Below are 18,765 nucleotides of genomic sequence, written 5' to 3'. Positions count from 1 at the left end.
ACTTTGGCTTTGTCAGAAATCATAATAGCCACTCCTGCCTTCTTTTTCTCATTTGACGCCCAAAAGATTTTGCTCAAGCCCTGAACCTTAAACTTGTGTATGTCCACCCGTCTCATATGTGTTTCTTGTAGACAACATATGGTAGGATTTTGGTTTCTAATCCACTCTGCTATTTGCTTCCGTTTTATGAGCGAGTTCTGGATCATTGTATTTCTGAAAATAACTATACTGCTGTTATGGTGTTCAATGTTCTCCTGTTTCTCCTCATTTCAGTTTGCATCAAGTTTTTCTCCCCGCTCAACATTTTTTATTAGTTCAATAGTATTCCATCACAATCATATGCCACTTGTTCATTCTCCAATTGTTCATCCTCTCAATTGCCAATTCTTTGCCACCTCAAAAAGAGCTGTTAAAAATATTTTGTGTACATATAGGTCCTTTTCCCTTATTTTAAAAAAAAATCTCTTTAGGATACAGACCTTGTAGTAGTGGTATTACTGGGTCAAAGGGTATATTAAATACTATCTATGGTTTGCAAAGCACTTTCAAAGAGTATATTTCATTTTATACTCCCAATAACTCTAGATTATAAGTGCTATTATTATTACACTCAAACTACAGATAATGTTCTTTTTTTGTTTTGTTTTGTTTTAATTTTAAACCCTTAATTTCTGTGTATTGACTTATAGGTGGAAGATTGGTAAGGTTAGGCAATGGGGGTCAAGTGACTTGCCCAGGGTCACACAGCTGGGAAGTGTCTGAGGCCAGATTTGAACCTAGGACCTCCTATCTCTAGGCATGGCTCTCAATCCACTGAGCTACCCAGCTGCCCCCTAATGTTCTTTTTAAGTAGGTAGATTGGGCTCTGGATACAGAGCCTTGAAGTCATAAAGGCCCACATGCAAATTCTGTCTCTGACACTTATTGTGTGACCATGCACATGTCATTTAACTTCCTGAGCCTTATGTAACTCTCTAGGATTAAAGTGATAGAGGGTTTGGGATCTTCTTTGGTAGGAGCCCCTCACTAAACAAAAGCATTGGTGTTGCCAGTATGTGGAAAAATGTGGAAAAATCAAATTATGATGCCATTTTTACCGGATTCCATCTTAACATTACACAAAATAAATGGAGAAATATATCTTTATCTTACATGTCATTGTGAATCACAGAATTCTAGATTTGGAATGGAACTATTCTTACCCAAAAAAGAATCTCCTTTATGACATAACTGACAGCAAGGCTTTTCATGAGAGAGAGGAGAAAGGGGAACAACTTCCAAAAACTGCCTATTTCACTCTAGGATAACTTGAAACAGTAGGAATTTTTTCCTGACATCAAACCAAAATTTGCCTATTTGCCACCATTACTCCTGGGTGCTGCCCTCTATGGATAAACAAAACAAGGCCTTTGTCTCATGAAAGCCTTCATACAGTTGGAAAGCTATCTCTTCCTGCTGAGTCTTTTCCAGACTAAACACTGCCAGTTTCTACTTATCCTAATGACCCGAACTCAAGGTCCTTGTAAATTCCAATTGCTCTCCTCTGCATATACTACAAATGATAAAGGTCTTTCCTAAACTGTGGTTCCCAGAACAAAATATAGTAGTCTAGATGTAGTCCAACCAGAGCAGAGTATACAGTGACCATTGTCTTTTTTTTCCTGAACACACATATGCTGCCCTGAAGTCAAGTTTGAGTTTTGACTTGTCAGGAGTTCCTCAGGGAAGGAATTTCCTACAATGGAATGACCCCATGAAGAAGAGGAATCCAAGGCTATCCAATCCAAAATAGAATCCCTCGGAGGTGCAATACTACTACTACCCTAGCACAGAGGGCACTGGCAGCTCAGGGACATGGCAAGGCTCTGATTCAGACACAGCAGCACACATTTCATTCCTGTACAAGGGAGCACTAGCAGCCAGGGATAGGGGCAGTGATCCTCCAGTCAGGCCCCAGCAGTGGCAGGTACAACTTAGCTCAAGTCTGATGCAATGCTTAGCCCCAGGCATAGGGAAACAGTTTAGATCCCAACAGTGGTGACATATCACTCAGGCTTATGGCAGAGTTCTACCCTGGCAGGGGAACAATTAGGTCTCAGGAGTGACAATTTTCCTACTCCAGTACAGGAAAGGGGTGGGGACACCTGAGCACCATATCTGGAGGAGGTAGCAATTGGCCTGGAAGAGTAGGCAGTGGAATAGACCCCAGAAGTGTCAGAGTAGGAAGAGATGTGCCAGGGGCCATCAAAACCCACCCTTTCTGACATGGTCACAAGGGAGACCTCAAGGAAGTGCATGGCAGCCTCAGGAAGGATGGAAACCTCTCACTCAGATAACCCCATGTGACTCTTCTCAGTTACTAACACTCCTTATTATTAGAATTATTGTGATCAATATACCCACTCAAGCCCAGGGAAATACAGAAGAACATTATAGGCTATTATTAGAGCTTTTACAGGCCCCCTACAGACTCTTAGGAAATTCCCACCTTTACATGTAATAATACAGAAATTCCCCAAGAAGTCACTTCACAACAAACCAGCAAATAAGTTAATGTTTAAGATTTTAAACTCCAACAAACTGCACCTGGATTTTCCATTCCCATACCAGAAGCTTACTAATGAGAAACCAGAAACAATAAGCCTCCCCCCATCCCCCCCCATCTTTGATACAATGGATGAAAAATGGAGAAACTGTCTTCAAAAGCCAGTACCTCCCGAACTGTGCTCTCCATCTCATAGTCAAGGAGACAATTAAACCTACCTTTGAGAAATGTTGAGGGTTGCTAAGGAGTGAAAAGTTGTTAGCAACAAAGTTAAAGTATTGTCTTCAAGAAAAATGTATGTTGAAAAATTTCCATGCCAACATTATGTGTGATCTCAAAGTGTATAAAAATAAACCTTACTCAAGGCAGAGCAGAGACATTCATGATGCCTGCCTGGCTGAAATTCAGACTGTCTCTCATTCGTCTTAACGTACCCACGCCATCCCACCTCCTCAAGACCCTGGACCTGTGGGAGTATAACTCCCACAGAGATGTTGGATCTAGCAGCAGATGAATAGTTGCAGACACAGGTTCCAAATGAGTTAAGTACTAGCCTTTGGCTTATTAATTGCCCTCTGTAATAATAATATCCGGTGATGATTCGATACCTCCTCTCTATGGAGGGCTTCAAGAAACAAGGGGCAACATTGTTGCACAGTGGCTTGCTTTCCCAGCCCCTGCAGAAAAGAGGCAGTTCCTCAGAGGCCTCTAATTGGACAAATTTTTCCACCCAATTGCCCTTCCTACAGTTATCCCAAGGAAACAGAGGTCCTTGCTTATAGATGAAGAAACACCAGGTGAACAATGGTATGGGATAATTCTATGATGGAAATCTATAACTGTCCAGAAACTGTTGTCTTGACTCTCCCTTAGATGTGATGCTACTCTGGTTCTACTACTCTTTACAATGAGACAGTTATTTTTATGAAGATTTCACAGCAGCCACCACCTGGACCAGATATTTCAGACCCAAGACTAGATACTTCTTAAAGGAAGTGAAGCTTGGGATTTCTGGTCTTCATTTTTCCATATTCAGTAACTTCTTTCAGAGTGCTGTTACAATGCTTTGTGTCATCCTGAGCTTTGTCCCGCTCATCCCCCACTCCCCTAAACCAATCTGTTGCCAAGTCTTGATACAATAGCCACTGTAGTAGAGGTTCATCACCTCACACCTGGACTATCACAGTAGCATTTGAGGAACTCCCTGCCTCAAGTTTCTTCTCTTCTCTGTGGAAGTGATCTTCCTGCACCTGAATGTCAATCTTCTACTCAATACTCTTTGTTGGAGTTTGTTGCTGCTATCACCTTGAGGTTCGAATATAAAATCCCCCTAACTTTTAAAGGCTATCATAACCTGGCCTCTTCCTACCTTTCCAGTTTTCTTAGATTTTACTCCATGTATTTTGTGATCCAGTGACATAGGCCTTCTTGCTATTCACATACCTTTCATTAGTTCTCCATGTATGGAATCCTCTTCCCCAAGTCTCTAGTTCCTAACTTCCTTCAAGCTCAAATTCTAACTTCTGCAGGAAATTTTCCTTCTGAGATTATCATCAATTCATCCTGTATAAATCTCGTATGTGAGCTCCTTGAGGGTAGAGATTGTTTTTGCCTAACTTTTGTATCCTTAGTGCTTAGCACAGTCTCTGCCACATAAGCCCTTGTTTTTGCTGTCTTACATTCACCTATGTAAATAACTTGTGGTGAGAAAACATCCATTGATCCAGAGAGGGAATTACACTGAAAAGTTAAGAGTTCCAAGATTAGAGCTTGTATAAATCCCATACCTGGGACTTGAACCCAGGTCTTCCTAGTTGGTGAGCATATGTATGTGTGTGTATGTATAATAATCTGTCTTCTGTTGAACTGACATAAAATAGAGAGCAAGGCCTACACTGTTATTAGGGACACAGCTCAACCTTGGTGTTCCTATATAGGTTGGTTTTTAGAGAATTACTCTTTACTAGGAGTTACCACCATTGTGCTTGCATGTTTTTGCCACAAAAAAATAATCCTGAGTAATTTCAAGTTTTCTTGAATCTCTTATAGGGAAATCAGAGAGAAAGTAGGAAGTACCAAGACAGAGACAAGAGAAAAAATTCTAGAACCCAAAACTGCTGGGTTTTGGACTTGCTCTGGAGGAAAAGATAGTGTGGGTGGACAAGCCTTTTATCTTCTGAGAAGTGGTAGAGATTGGTTTTAAACTCCACAGGTGGACTGTGTCCCCTTCTTATTGGATCTATACCTGCTTCTGCTGTGATTCTACTGGACTCCTGCCAAACCCAGAGGACAACTGTTTGTGAGACATCTCCCTTTTGACCCAGTGGACCTGTGTATCTTCCAGCTTTCCCTTACTTGGATTATTAGCAAGTGTGGGGGAGAGGAGAGGATTCTGGTTAGGAGATTGTACAGGTAGCTGGGATCTGTAGGGAGAGAGATGCAGTGTAGTTAACATCTATTCAAACTTATTGGACTTTGGTGGGAGGAATTAGTTTTAATAACCAGTTAGATCATCCCACTCCCCTTCCCCTACCTGTCCTAGTTTAAATAAAACCCTGATTTACAAGAGTGGTAACTTGTCAGTTTCTACCTGGAAGCCTTCCCAAGCCTAAGGACTTCTGATAACTGGCCCTAAGGACTATTTCATCTAAGTGTCTAAAAATCCACCTAACCTTACCTATGTGGGGAAGATAGACCCTACCCCCTTATACTTGATTGGATTTTAGTGATAGTGATAGGTTTAAGATAATCAATATTGTGATTCTAAAGTGATTAGTATAATTCCATTATAATCTTAATTACAATTAGTAGAATTCATGATTTTTATAAAGATTTCTAACTAGAGCATAAAAACTGCTTCTAAGAGGATTTCCAACCCTTCCCTAAATTTGTACTTCCCCTTCAAAAGTTATTGACCATCTGAGCTTCATATCCCAATATGCTGCATCATGTCCCAATATGGTGCATACAAGTATGCACACCCTTCCCTATTTGGAAATAACCATCCTCTCCCTAGATCAGATGAGTCTGAGGAAACAGTCATCACTCTTTTCTTAATAATTTTTCTTAATAATAAATTAATGATTTGACCTTTAGACAGATATGGGTTCTCATGAACTAACCAATCAGCTTTGTAGTTGGGTAAGTTTCTAAAAGCATGATGCTGTCTTATAAGTCATCAACTTTGTTTGGAAATATTCACTTTATTACTGTCCTAGTATATAAACCAGGTCTCTGCTGCCTGGCTTTGTCTCTCACTGGGGACCAACTATGTAACATGTGCGAGATTCCAGGTTTATATGGGAGATTTGGCCCTTTTCCAATAAACTCTAAAATTCTACCTTGACTTGGAGAAAGTTGGCTTTTTGACTTTATTTACCTAAATTGTTTAAATCAGGGTGGTGGGATAAAAATTTTCATATCTACTATATTTTTTCCTTCAAATCTAATACTTGATCCTTAATTGATGATAGAATCTAAGGGCTCTAAGACCCAATCATGTTTATTTTAATGTTTTTATATCATCTTCATTTCTAAATAGATCTGTCCTCTCAGTAGTCATCCTTTGTTTAAAAAAAGTCAGTTAAGGAAAACTAATTAGTTTCTATGCATTTTTGACTAGAAGACTATTTAAAACAATTTAAAGAAACAGCAGGGGGCAGCTGGATGGCTCAGTGGATTGAGAGCCAGACCTAGAGCCTGGTTCAAATCTGGCCTCAGACACTTCCTAGCTGTGTCTCGTTATAGGAATATAGGGTACAAGGGAGATATAGATGTATAATGATGGTGATGACCTGTATCTATCTCCTTAGCTGCAGTTGGCGGGGAGGAACACCTACTCCCGTCACCCTGACTGCTATTGTAAGTTATCCCCTTCTCTCTAACAGCTGCCCAAGTAGGACCCTAGAGGTTAGATAGATGGGGTAACCTTTCCAGGGATAAACTAGTATTAGGCTATTGATCTGCCTTGGATAATGTTCAGGATCTGACTGTGTTTGACTCCCTTCCCAAGGGCCATGATAGAAAGACCACTCAGGAAGGTACTGAACACTCTTTTATCTATAAATAGGGAAGGGATAACAAGGTTATCCTTAACAAGGATTGGGGATTGGAAACCCTATTGATCTATTATCTAAAGACTAACAATTAGGACTGGAGGCTATTGATCAGGTGGAGGCTGGAGATTTCACCTCTCCCTCTATCTCAGGCAGGAACTGGCCACAGCCAAGCCAGATAATAGGGAGGCTATTGCTGCAGATGTATAGATGGTCTTCATTCTCTCAGCTCTCACAATCTATCAGGAAACAGATTCAGGTTTATTCCTACCCTCCTCTTCTTAAACCAACCGGCAATCCTTCAACCACCCTTCAAATCACCCTTCCAGCCACCCACTCCCCAGATTGAACCACCGAGGTTGGCAGAGATCTGTGATCTCCAGTTCTCAGCCTCTGAGTCCTGAGACTTCAGAGACCAGAGACTTCTCAGTCCAGAGACCTCCCTCAAAGTGGCTGTGAGGGGTATTTATAGGGTGAGGCTAACCGACGTTTGCCCCTGGCTCACAGCACCTGGGAACATTCCGAGTCTCTCAACTGCCATCCCTGTCACTCAAAGGAGCATCCATCTCTTCCCAGATTATTGAATATAATACTCAGGGCAAGTCACTTGACCCTCAATGCTAAGCCCTTACCACTCTTCTGTCTTGGAGCCAATACACGGTAAGGATTTAAAAAAAAAAAAGAGAAAGAAATTGCAAACTACATAATACTGAAAGGTCATTATTTATATTTACTCTGATGATGTCTTCAGTTTAATTATATATCCGTCTTATAACTGTTAAAGTAGAAAAGTGGTCTAACATAACACATTTTAGAAAGATATTCTAAAACAAGTGAAAAATAAATGTTTTTTATGTTTTTCCTGAATTACCTGGGAAATCCAATTAACTATTTCTTCCCCTATCCCCACTATGGTCCCATAAACATTGCAATTAATCTAGATTTTACCACACTTTTGCTATTCTATCATCCACAAGTTCTTCAAAAGCATATAATCAAGAAGCTGAACTCATCATCTTTAGGATGATATTACACAGGAGTAGATAACTAAGAAGCTTCTAACTAAGAGTACTTCTTAAGTCAATCATGAGAACTTTTGTTACTTGCATATTTGCTACTTTTTGTGGCCTAAATTCTTTGAAATGAGAAAATGAGAAATGAAAATCTTACTTGTCAAAAACTGACCCTTTCTAAATACCATTTATTTTTTTAAAAGTCACATAACAAACTCATTTGTTTTGGTGGTGACTGGAAGGGAACAAATGAAGATTCTCTGAAATAGTTATTAAGTACAAATATTAAGTACAAGACAAGGACTTATAGCAGAAAACTTGTTAATTCAATCAAGGTTATTTACAGTAATCCTTAGGGATTCATATATAAAACATTGTTAAACTCTCAAGGCTTCAACTATATTTTGTGCATGTTATAATTACTTATCTTTTAAAGGAGATAAAAAATGCATTTAGAATTGGAAGGGACCTTAGGGTCCATTTAATCCAATATCTTCTTTATAGATGAAAAATTGAGGCCTTGAGAGGTGAAATGAGTGCTCAAGTTCACTAAGTGAATGATCAAGAATTTGAACCTTGGTCCTCAGAATACAATCCAGTACTTTCTTCACTGTATTATCCTGCCTTTCTTAGGTTAAGTACAGATCAGTATTTGATTTACCCAACAAAGGGTTGTGGTAAAAGAAATGGAAAGCAAGAAAATCAGAACCTAAAAAACATCTTTTTTTTTTTCTCACTTTCTGCAGGAGAAATACATTTATTTTGTACCCAAAAAGAAGGGAATGCTGAAATTTTTGCTTAAGGAAGAACAGGATGACATTTTTTAAACTTTGGTTCTAGAAACTTTTACCAAAAAAAAAAAAACAAACAAAAAATGTGTTTTGGATTTCCTGTACTTTACACTACATTCTACCAAACCAAACTGTGTTGATCAGGAGACTCTGTTTTATCAGTTCTGACACTTTTAATTACTGCTGATTATATAAAATGGTCAATTTTTAAAATATAGTATCCCTTTCACATTGCGACTTTTCCCATTACAGTTCTTATAAACTGCAGGTTGGCACAAAAAAAAAATCAAATGAGAATTTTTAGGGAGTTTTGCAGAAACCACAGATGACTCACAAAGGCCAGCAGATGACACAAAAACTTTAGAAACTTAGAAATTCATAAAATATATATATAGTATTAATTAATATCAACATACTTTATCTCTTAAAACCATAAATATACACCATTTCTTTTTTAAAGTTAAAATAAGAAAAAAGTTTCAAGTTTGCAAAAAGAATGAAAGGCAACAGATAATACACAAAGACTAGAAATGTTAACATTGACCTACATATGACCAAACACTTAACCTAAATTTTACAATAAGGTACTATAACATCCCATAAAAGTAAAAGGAAAAATGTTGCATGTATTTTCCAGATTGTGGGGACAAAGCCCTAATGCCTGCGATGTGATAACTATAAGTGATATATAAGTGATAGCTATACTATATAGAAAGAATGAATTATAAACATTTGTAAGCAATAGTTCTCAAACTATCCATCTTGGGCCCCAAGGTATCCCTCCCAAAATGAAGCAAGAACCACAGGTTCAAGTCTTTTAGAGCATTATAATAGGTCTAGAACAGGGTTGGCAACCTTTTTGGCTGTGAGAGCCATAAACGCCACATTTTTAAAAATTAATTTCATGAGAGCTGTACGGTGCTCACAGTGCACGCTCCTATAACAGCGCCTAAAAAAAAAATTGACTTTATGGCTCCTGCAAAAAGAGTCATACGTTCTAGTCCCTGGTCTAGAAGATGGAGTTGGCTAACTTGATGAATCTATTTAATTTGCTCAAACATTTTCTGCTCCAGGCTCTGTAGCTTTAGTCTCTATGAATCTCAAAATGGAATTGAAATTCTATTTTACTGTTACTTCAGAAGCACAGGCAACATAAAGTTATGAAAAGAATACTGTTATCTAGATGCCATCAGAAAACATGGTTTCAGATCCCATCTTTGCTACTTCCTTGTATCAGTAAGTCTAAGCAGCTAGGTTTCTTTCTTCCTCCAGTTACGTCTTTGGTACTCAGTTTCTTCAGCAGTAAAATGAAGTTGGACTAATTAATGTCTAAATACCAACTGTCTAGTTGCTTCTAACTCAAAGGAGCAAAACTCAAATAGTGTCAAAACTCTAATGAGATGTTGTAATTTAACGCTTTCTATTTACAGAAAACCAGTCAACAGAAAGTTTGTAGTTTTCCTGTGTATCATAATAGTATACATCACAGCAAAATTCTATTACAGCAACAGGAAAGCTATATACATAAATCCCAAAGCAGTTTTATATAACCATCTTCAATATGCTTTGACTTTCACCCTGGCTTCATTGTCTACTTTCTTCAATTAATCTCTATGGGATGCTAAATAATTCCTTCATAGCAGAAAGATTCAAAAATCAATTTCAAATCTTTTATTTCATTAACTTAAACATTAACAAAAGTTAGAGAGATTGTAAATTAAAGATGATGAATCTGTTTAATTCAAACAGAATACATTCAGAAAAGATGACTTTTCTTCTAATCTGAGACACATAGCATGATAAACAATACAGGAGAGCAAATGACTTAAAAGTTGTAATAGCCCACTGAGTAATGACTTAAATTTATAGATACATACATATTTCTCCAACAAGTTAGTGATGGCCTGCAAAAGACTTCTTCCGGCTTCATGCTATATAAAGGCTAGATGCAACTTTCCAATACCAATTATTTTATTTCATGAACTCACGTTGGCTGACTGTTCAGCTGAAGTTGAGGAGCAAACATACATATTCCAGTTAAGTGAAGTTTCCCTTTTCAAAATCACTCACTTCAGGAGCAAATCATCCTTTTCTTTTGTAGGACTGACATATTCAGCAATCATATGACTCAATGGATCACTTCTTCTTCTTCCCTTTTCCTTTTTTACCTCCCTCTCCTTGTTGAAGACTTTGATCACCACCTCCTGTTTTTTGTGTCCTTGTTTTTAGCTTAGGAATCATTTCAGCTGCGTACAACATTACTGACTTTCCTAGAAAACAGAAGTTAGCCTTAGTTCATGTTTATAAGACAAAACATGAACTATGAAGTTATTAAAAAAAAAAAGGCCCTCAAACCAACAAAATAGTTTGCATTAAAAAAAAATCAAATTAAAGATAGTAAACTAACAACAGGTCAATTTAATTGCATAAATGTGTAGAGGCAGGGTAGTATTGAGTTTTAGTAAATAAAGGCCCAATATAATATTAAAATAGATAAGAAGCTCTAAAACAAGCTTGCATACTTTAATTTCAGCTTCAAGACTGCAAGATTATTGAATTTATATCCCATATCTTGAGTTAGAACCAGAATCAAGGAGATCTATTATGCAAGTGTCCTATGACTGTCATGTCATATGATGCTGATTTTTCAGATTTGTAAACAGAAATCACTGTTTATTATCTATAGTTAATTCTTAATTCATCTATCTGTCTATGTGATTCCTTTTTCAGCTTGTGCTTTACTCCTGAACTGAGTTGCCTTTTACAGGTAGGATGGCCTAGATTCAAGGCCTTTCTCTAAAACTTACTGTCTGTGTCACCTTGGATAAGACTAAAAGTGGTCTTAAGACATATTTAAACACTATCTCTCACTTCTTTTCTTTTAACATTTAATAGGTAGAGGCAACTAGGTAGCTTCAAGATATATTCTAGCTATGTGACCCTGGGGAAGTCATTTAACTCTAATCGCCTAGCCCTTGCCTCTCTTCTGCAGAAATTTTTATATGCTTTCAAAAAGAAAGCTCATATTAAAGCTTTGTAAAAATAGATACGATATGGTCACAAGACCAGTAATACACTCAAACTTCACTCTAAAGTCTTACTAGTAATTCACCAAAAAAAAAAATCCCCAAAAACCTTATGACTTACGTGATGGGAACTGTACAAGGCATAGGCTGCCATCTTCTTGCTTTAGTTGGACCCGTACTCTGCCCCTATATTGAAGATCACGATTCCACTCTCTGGAGTACATTTTATTTTTCTAGGATCCAAAACAGAAAAGCACTTATTTTGTTTCAAATGACAATGTGACATCAATCAATGAAAGGAGTAAATTAAGTACTAAGGAATTTTACTATACCTCAATATGTACATTAAGTCCAACTGCCAGACACACATCTTGGATTTCTGTAGCTGTAGGGTTTTCAACAGCCTGAAATAGTTTTTGTATTAAAAAAAAAAAAAAAAAAGTTTGCTCTTTAGCTGAAAAATCCAATCACAGCTCAAAGTTACTAACTTTGTTAGTAACTGCATTACCCCCAAAGGGTCCTCCAATTCTAGGATCCACCAATGGTGAAGTCAACCAACCATACCGCATAGGTCCCAACTACAAATACTAATCTAATTTCAACTGGTTTCTTATTGCTCCAAGGCAATCCTTAACTACCATGAATGAACCCCACAGTAGCTATTCTAAACTTTCTATACTCTTTAAATCCCTTTCACCACTCACTTTCTTCCTGCTTAACAGATAATCTTCCTATAAATATATCCAGGTCTCCCCCACTTTCAAAAACCACAACACTTTTGTAAGAAGGGGGGCAGCAGATAGTTGGGGTGTGTTCAGATAACCCCCTGACTGAATGGTTATGGGCCAAAGCTACTCACACCACCCCTCCTTACTAGGGAGTCACCTGGGGTTGCTACATGAGTGGGGTTTCCCCAATATGGACAAGTTAGGGTTGAGAAGTTAAAGGGAGATGTTGTCTAATGAATGAGCCCCAAAAGAACCCTGACAATTACTCAGAACCGTGTTATATTTACTCAAGCCTCCCCATTCCCCTAATGTTGATGGCAGTTCAAAATGGAGAGCAGTCCACCTTCTACCCACAACCCACAAGGATTTAGTCTCCCTCCCAAATCAGTTGCTGTCCAGATCTGACTAGTATCTCTCAACAAGGGTTTATTCAGGAATGAAATACTTTGAGGGGTAAAGGAAAAGATTATCAGGGAAAGGGAGTAAGGTGATTCCCTAAATCCTATTCTCTATCTTTCCCAGGGCAGGGTAGTAACAGATATTTCTTCAGAGATCTCCAAAGCCCAGTTTATCTGACCCCAGTAAAACTCCTATTACCACTAGCTAAAGAGGGAAATGTAGACATCAAGGTTCAAAGCAAGATTGTTTAGATCCCAGGAGTCCTGGCCTCTTGGCCCAAAATGAAGAAAATGGTTGTTCAGGTTCTCCACTGGGTAAAGGAATAGCAGTAGATCAAATGAATGGTTTGGTCTTCCCAAAAGTCTCAGGAAAACTCTCTGGATTAGCTTGAAAGGTCTGCAGCCCCAAAAATTCACTCCTCTCTCCTTGGCTGTGCCCCAAGCTTCACCAAGATCTGGTGGACCTCTCAGAATTCCTGGCCCCTGAGGTCAACTGTCACTCTGGGTCAACTTCTATGTTCCATTTATCAGCTGCACCTGTAGGCTTGCTTAACTCTTGCAATGTCTCATCCAGTCCATTACACTTTTAAATGTCACTCACACTACCTCAATTTCCTACCTCTCACTTCTCAAAATTCTCAATCTGGCTTCTCACTTCAGCACCTCACCACCTGTCTGAAACAGTTCTTTTCAAGAATACTTGTAAATATTTTTCTAATGAGTTCCGATGAGTGCAATCATCTCTGACTTCAAGGCGGCTGTCAATAGTTAACTATCCCCTCCCTCAGGATACTCCATTTCCTTGAATTTCATGACACTGTTCTTTGTGAATTCTCTGATTACTCCTTCAGGAACATCATTCATGCCCAGTCTCCAGATGACAGCTGTCCCCCAAGGCTGTCCTGTGTTGTACTTTTTCTAGGATTCTCTCAGATTTAATTACCATCTGTAGGAAAATGGCTTCCAAATCTACATGAATAGCCCTAATCTCCCCTCTTACCTCCAATTTAGAGTCACTAAGTGCCAGCTAAGATCTCTACCTGGATTTCCACAGGTATCAAAAACTCATTTATGTTCCAAATGGAATTCATCTTCACCTGCTAAACCCACCCTTCCTCCAAATTTTCCTATTTCTATTGAGCATATCACTACACTAGTTATTTAAATTTATAATTGGCTATCCTGAACTCCTCACCTCTCCCTAATTCCCCACATCCAGATTAGTTGTCAAGTCTTGTCATTTTTGTCTCTCTTTCACATCCACCTCCTCTGCCCTCACAAAACCAGTAAAACTAGGTTAACCAGTTAATTTGGATATGGGAAGTTAGGTCACTTTTACTGGAACTAATGCAATATCCTCCTGATTTGTTCCTATTTCCAGTGTCTCTCTTTTCCCTTCTATCCTTCCCATAGTTATCACACAGTAGAAAAAAAATACCACCTCTGGAATCAGAAGACCTGGGTTCAAATTCCACTTCTGATGTCCACTATATACTGTGACCCTGATGAAATCACTTAGTCTTTGAGTCTGTTTCCTCAACTGAAAAATGAACTAGATTAGGAAACTTCCTTTAAGGTTTCATCAAATTCAATGAACCTACTTTATTAAGCATGGGTGTAGCCATGTCACTCTGATTCAAAACTGTCGGGGATTCCACATTGTCTCTAGGATCAAATGCAAATTTAATCCAGACCCTTCATTATCTGGCTGCCTTTCATGATGTATTTCCTATTACTCCTCCTTCATTTTACACACAAGATATTCCAGTTAACTCACCCCAGTGATGTTACCTTCTAAAGATCAAGTGCCCAAATTGCAACCTTCACACTGCATGTGAGCCACCTCCTTAACCCAGACAGGGGAGAAAGTGCTACCTTTGGGCTGCTGGGCAGAGGGGTGGGGGGGGATGAGAGCAATGTCCTCAGGTACAGTTGGAGAGGGGAAAGGAAGCAACCCCCTCTGGCATGCATGTCATAAGTTCACCAACACTGACTGAACTAGCCTATTTGCTATTCTCCTAACTTGGCAGTCCATCTCTCACTTCCATGCTCTACATTTAGAATACACTTCCCTTCTCAATTTGGTCTCTTGAAATCCCTGTTTGTTTTTTTAGTGGGGTGGGAGGCAGGCAGTTAGGTGGTGCTGTAGTCAAACCCAAAGCCATCAGGAAGCACTAAGTTCAAATCCAGTCTCAGATACTTATTAGCTGAGAACGTGGCAAATCACTTAAACCCTGGTGCCTCAGTTTCTTCCTCTAGAAAATGGGGATCATTATAGCACCTATTTCCCAAAGTTGTTGTGAGGATCAAATGAGATAACTGTAAATTACTTAGCATAGTACATGGCACTTAAGCATTATATATAAACATTAGTTATCATTACTATTATTATTTTCAAGACAGCCCTATATACCAGTTCCTATAAAGGCTTTCCCAAACTCCTTAGTTATTTGTGCCCTCGCTCTTCTCAAATCAATTATCTTGCATTTTCTTTATTTTACTGTTATCTCCCCAACCCCAGTAAAATATAAGATCTACTTATGCTGAAGATAGACTTTTTCTTTTTTGTATTTCTAGTGCTTAATGCAACATCTTATTCTACATACAAGATTGTTGAACTGATTTTTATCAGGTTGGTTGCACCAACCATGATGGATTTATTTTCTTTAAAAATATTTTTAAATTCTTGCTTGTGTATATAAATTCTATTTTATTTTCAGTTCCAAAATCTTCCCTTCCTCCCTTTTTCTCTCCTACTCACTGAGAAGAAAAGAAAAACAGAATTCAATACCTAAGTATAGGCATACAAATTTCCTCATAAGTTATTTCCAAAGGGAAATAAAGGGAAGAAAATATGCTTCAATCTGCTTTCTGAGTCCATCACCTCTCTATCTGGAGGTAGAAAGCATTTTTCATCATGAGTCCATTACTGTATAAATTGTTCTCCTGGTTCAGTGCTCATTTCAACTTGCATCAATTCCTATAAGCCTTCCCAGGATTTTCTGAAACCATCTTGCTCATTTCTTATAGCTCAATAATATTCCATTACAACTTGTTCATCCATTTAATCCCAAATTGATGGGCATCCTCTCAGTTTCCAATTTTTTTTTTGCCAAAAAAAAAAACTACTACAAATATTTTTATACAAATAGGTCTCCTTTACCCTTTTCTTTGATCTCTTTGGGATACAGACCTAGTAGTAGTATTGCTGGGTCAAATGGTATAAACATTACTATAGCTCTTAGGGCTATAAATTGTTCCAAATTGTTCACCAGAAGATCTGCCTATCATTACTATTAGGTTCTCTAAAAGTATATTTCTCTTTGCCTTATTGCAATAGCTTTTTCTTGACTAAAGTACTGATGGTAAAAGGAATAATGGAAAAAATAATAATTTGCTTCACTTATGATATTAAAAGAAAAGCTTCTAGATTATCTCCATTAAAGATAATTCTTGTTCTTACTTAACACAGATAGATTATAAGGAAATTTCTATTTATTCCTATGCTTTCTAGCGCTTATAAGAATGAATGCTGGATTTTGCCAAAAGCCTTTTCTGAATCTATTTAAATAAGTATATGATTTATTAGTTATGCTTATAGTTATCCTAATATTCAACCAGTTCTGTATTCCTGGTATATATCCAGCCTGGTTATAGTGTATATCTATATTGCTGAGGTTTCCTTGTTAATAATATTTTATTTAAATTTTCACATTATTATTCATTAGTGAAATCAGCCTAGTAGTTTTCTTTTCCACCAGTTTAGATATCAAGACTAAATTTGTAACAAAAAAAGGAATTTGGTAGGATCCCTTCTTTATCTTTTAAAAAAGTTTGTAGAGTAATGGAATTAATTGGTCTTCATGTGTTTGGTAGAATCTACTTATAAATCCATCTGGACCTGAGGATTTTTCCTTAGAGAGTTAATTTATGCCTTGTTCAATTTCTTTTTCTAAGATAAGTTTATCAAGTATGTTACTTCCTGTTCTGTTATTCTAGGAATATTTCTGTTAATATTAATCCATTTTACTTAGTGTGTCAATGTGGCATGTAATAACTGCTTTTATTTCTTTTTCACTAGTTGTGAATTCACCTTTTTTTAAATTGATGTTTATGTGTTTTATCTTCTCAAAATTTATATTCCAGATACAAAATTATTAAATGGCAATTAAAATGGATCCTGGTAATGTGAGAATCTTAACTGAGTTATAGGGAAAAAAATCTAATCTTAACTGTATCTGGATATTTTCTTTCATATTGCCTTTTTGTATACAATTGTGTTTTCAGCTATTGGGAAGATTTAGAAATGGGTATTACCAGCTTAACTTTATGACTTCAATCCATAAATTCAATTCTCTTAGTCATCTCAAGGGCTAATATCACCTCTAATTCTTAACAGAAGACTATCATTTAGAAATGTGCATCTTCCTAAGTGTATAATTTATTTGGTAATGTAAAAGAACTTTTCTTCCAAGCTCTGGCAGCAATTCCACAGCATGCCAAAACACATGACTGTCAAATTCACTTTTTCAAAAGAAACGCTAGCTCCTAGATAAAACCTAAGTTTATGAAGCAGCTTGGTAGTTCAATGGATCATCAGGTCAAATCTAGTTCCCTGCTCTTACTAGCTGTGTTCATGTCTTGTAACCTCTAAATACTTCAGTTTCCTTTTCTGTAAAATGAAAGTAATGACAGCACCTATCCCAGAAGTGTTGTAAAACATGCCTGGCACATAGTCACCACTAATAAATGTTAGCTATTATTATTTTAATTTTGTCATCTCTATTACAGAGGCATATTATCTAATCCTTTTAAATGAACAATTTCAAATTGTTTTATTTTATTTTTTTTAAGCCCTTATCTTCCATCTTGGAGTCAATACTGTGTATTGGCTCCAAGGCATAAGAGTGGTAAGGGATAGGAAATGGGAGTTAAGTGACTTGGCCAGGGTCACACAGCTGGGAAGCCTCTGAGGCCAGATTTGAACCTAGGACCTCCCGTCTCTAGGCCTAGCTCTCAATCCACTGAGCTACCCAGCTGCCTCCTCAAATTGTCTTAAAACCACAAACCTAGAGGTCAGACTTTCCAGTTTCTCAAAAATTAAGCAAACCCCTGTCTTTTAGTTGCTGTTTTCCTATTCAGAAGCTTAAGAAAGCAAAAAAAAAAAAAGTCATCTGAAACACTTTTCACTAAATGGATATCTCACCCTTAAGCTCCAGTTTCCCTTACTTTGTCAATTGGAATCCGTCTTCCCTCTGCAATCGTCTTCTTGTTATTTAAATATGCAGGATAAATGCAAATGAACCTAAGGGGGGGCAAAGAAGGTATAATATAGAATATAGAATAGAAACAAATCTTTTTGAGACTGAATTATTCGATCCAACCATATATTTTTAGAGGAGACTAAGAAACTGCCCAAACTGTCCCAGTTCAGCGCTGGGCTCCTTCCACTATAATATTCATCTAATGAAACCAAACAAGCGAGACCGAGGAAAGGGCTTAGGGGACTGAAGGGTTCTCCACACGGCTGGGCTTTTCCTCATGGATTTCCCAAGTGAATTCTTCGAAGGAGGCTGGGAGCTTGGGAGAGGGGGTTCTCCAGGATTCGGCCTCCAGCTCGGTTCGCAGCTACTCCCCCGAAAAAGAGTCCAAAGAAAGCTCTCTTCCCTGGACAACGCGAAAACCGTTCTCCATCGCTCGCTCCTGCTCCCAGCTTTCCAAAAGCTCAAGAGTGCCAAGATGCCGTTCCTGTTCCCTGCACCCACCGAAGGAGTTACCTGTCCTTGTCCGCTGGAGACCGATCTGCGTACGCCATCTTCCCAGGGACTCACGTTCCCCAGTTCCAGGTGGCAAGTATACCAAAAGTACCCGCAGTCGACGGAGAGCTCACAGTACTTCCTTCCGGGAGAAATCCCACCTACCAAACAGTCGCAATTTCCGCCATCTCCCTCGGCCCGTTTGTCCTTATAACTGTCGCTCAAGGGCGCTGCCATGGAGCTCGGAAAAGAGAACGCCTCCTCTTTGAACCACGCACACGTAGTTCAATCAAAGCCCTTGTGGACTAAGCGGACTGTTAACACTGAAGTCAAGGAAGTAGTTTGACGCGTCAATAGTTCCCCTAGTTCGTGCCTATCTGGCTCGAGCTGCTTTTTTTTGGGGGGGGGGGTTAGGGGGGGAGAGCCAGCAGGTAGGGGGTGTCACCATTTAGG

The 18,765-nt window shown here is 38.3% G+C and overlaps 1 protein-coding gene across 2 annotated transcripts; it reads right to left on the bottom strand.

Annotated features, from left to right (window-relative positions):
• Positions 1-10,450: 10,450 nt before the first annotated feature.
• SRP19 (signal recognition particle 19) lies at positions 10,451-18,427 on the bottom strand. 2 transcript variants are annotated; one of them, XM_044657596.1, is made up of 5 exons: positions 18,334-18,427; positions 17,786-17,861; positions 11,763-11,834; positions 11,552-11,663; positions 10,451-10,674 (listed from the first exon to the last, which is right to left on the bottom strand). In XM_044657596.1, the coding sequence occupies exons 1-5, from the start codon at positions 18,369-18,371 to the stop codon at positions 10,541-10,543; spliced, it is 432 nt and encodes a 143-aa protein (XP_044513531.1). In that variant the 5' UTR covers positions 18,372-18,427; the 3' UTR covers positions 10,451-10,540. The 2 variants fall into 2 exon arrangements, with proteins under 2 accessions (XP_044513531.1, XP_044513532.1); XM_044657597.1 differs by lacking the exon at positions 11,763-11,834.
• Between the last annotated feature and the right edge of the window lie 338 nt (positions 18,428-18,765).

This window comes from Gracilinanus agilis, chromosome 1 (genome assembly GCF_016433145.1).
Source record: "Gracilinanus agilis isolate LMUSP501 chromosome 1, AgileGrace, whole genome shotgun sequence".
In the NCBI taxonomy this organism is placed as follows: Eukaryota; Metazoa; Chordata; class Mammalia; order Didelphimorphia; family Didelphidae; genus Gracilinanus; species Gracilinanus agilis.
The sequence above is the reverse complement of the archived record's forward strand: the minus strand, read 5'-3'. Positions and strand labels throughout refer to the sequence as shown.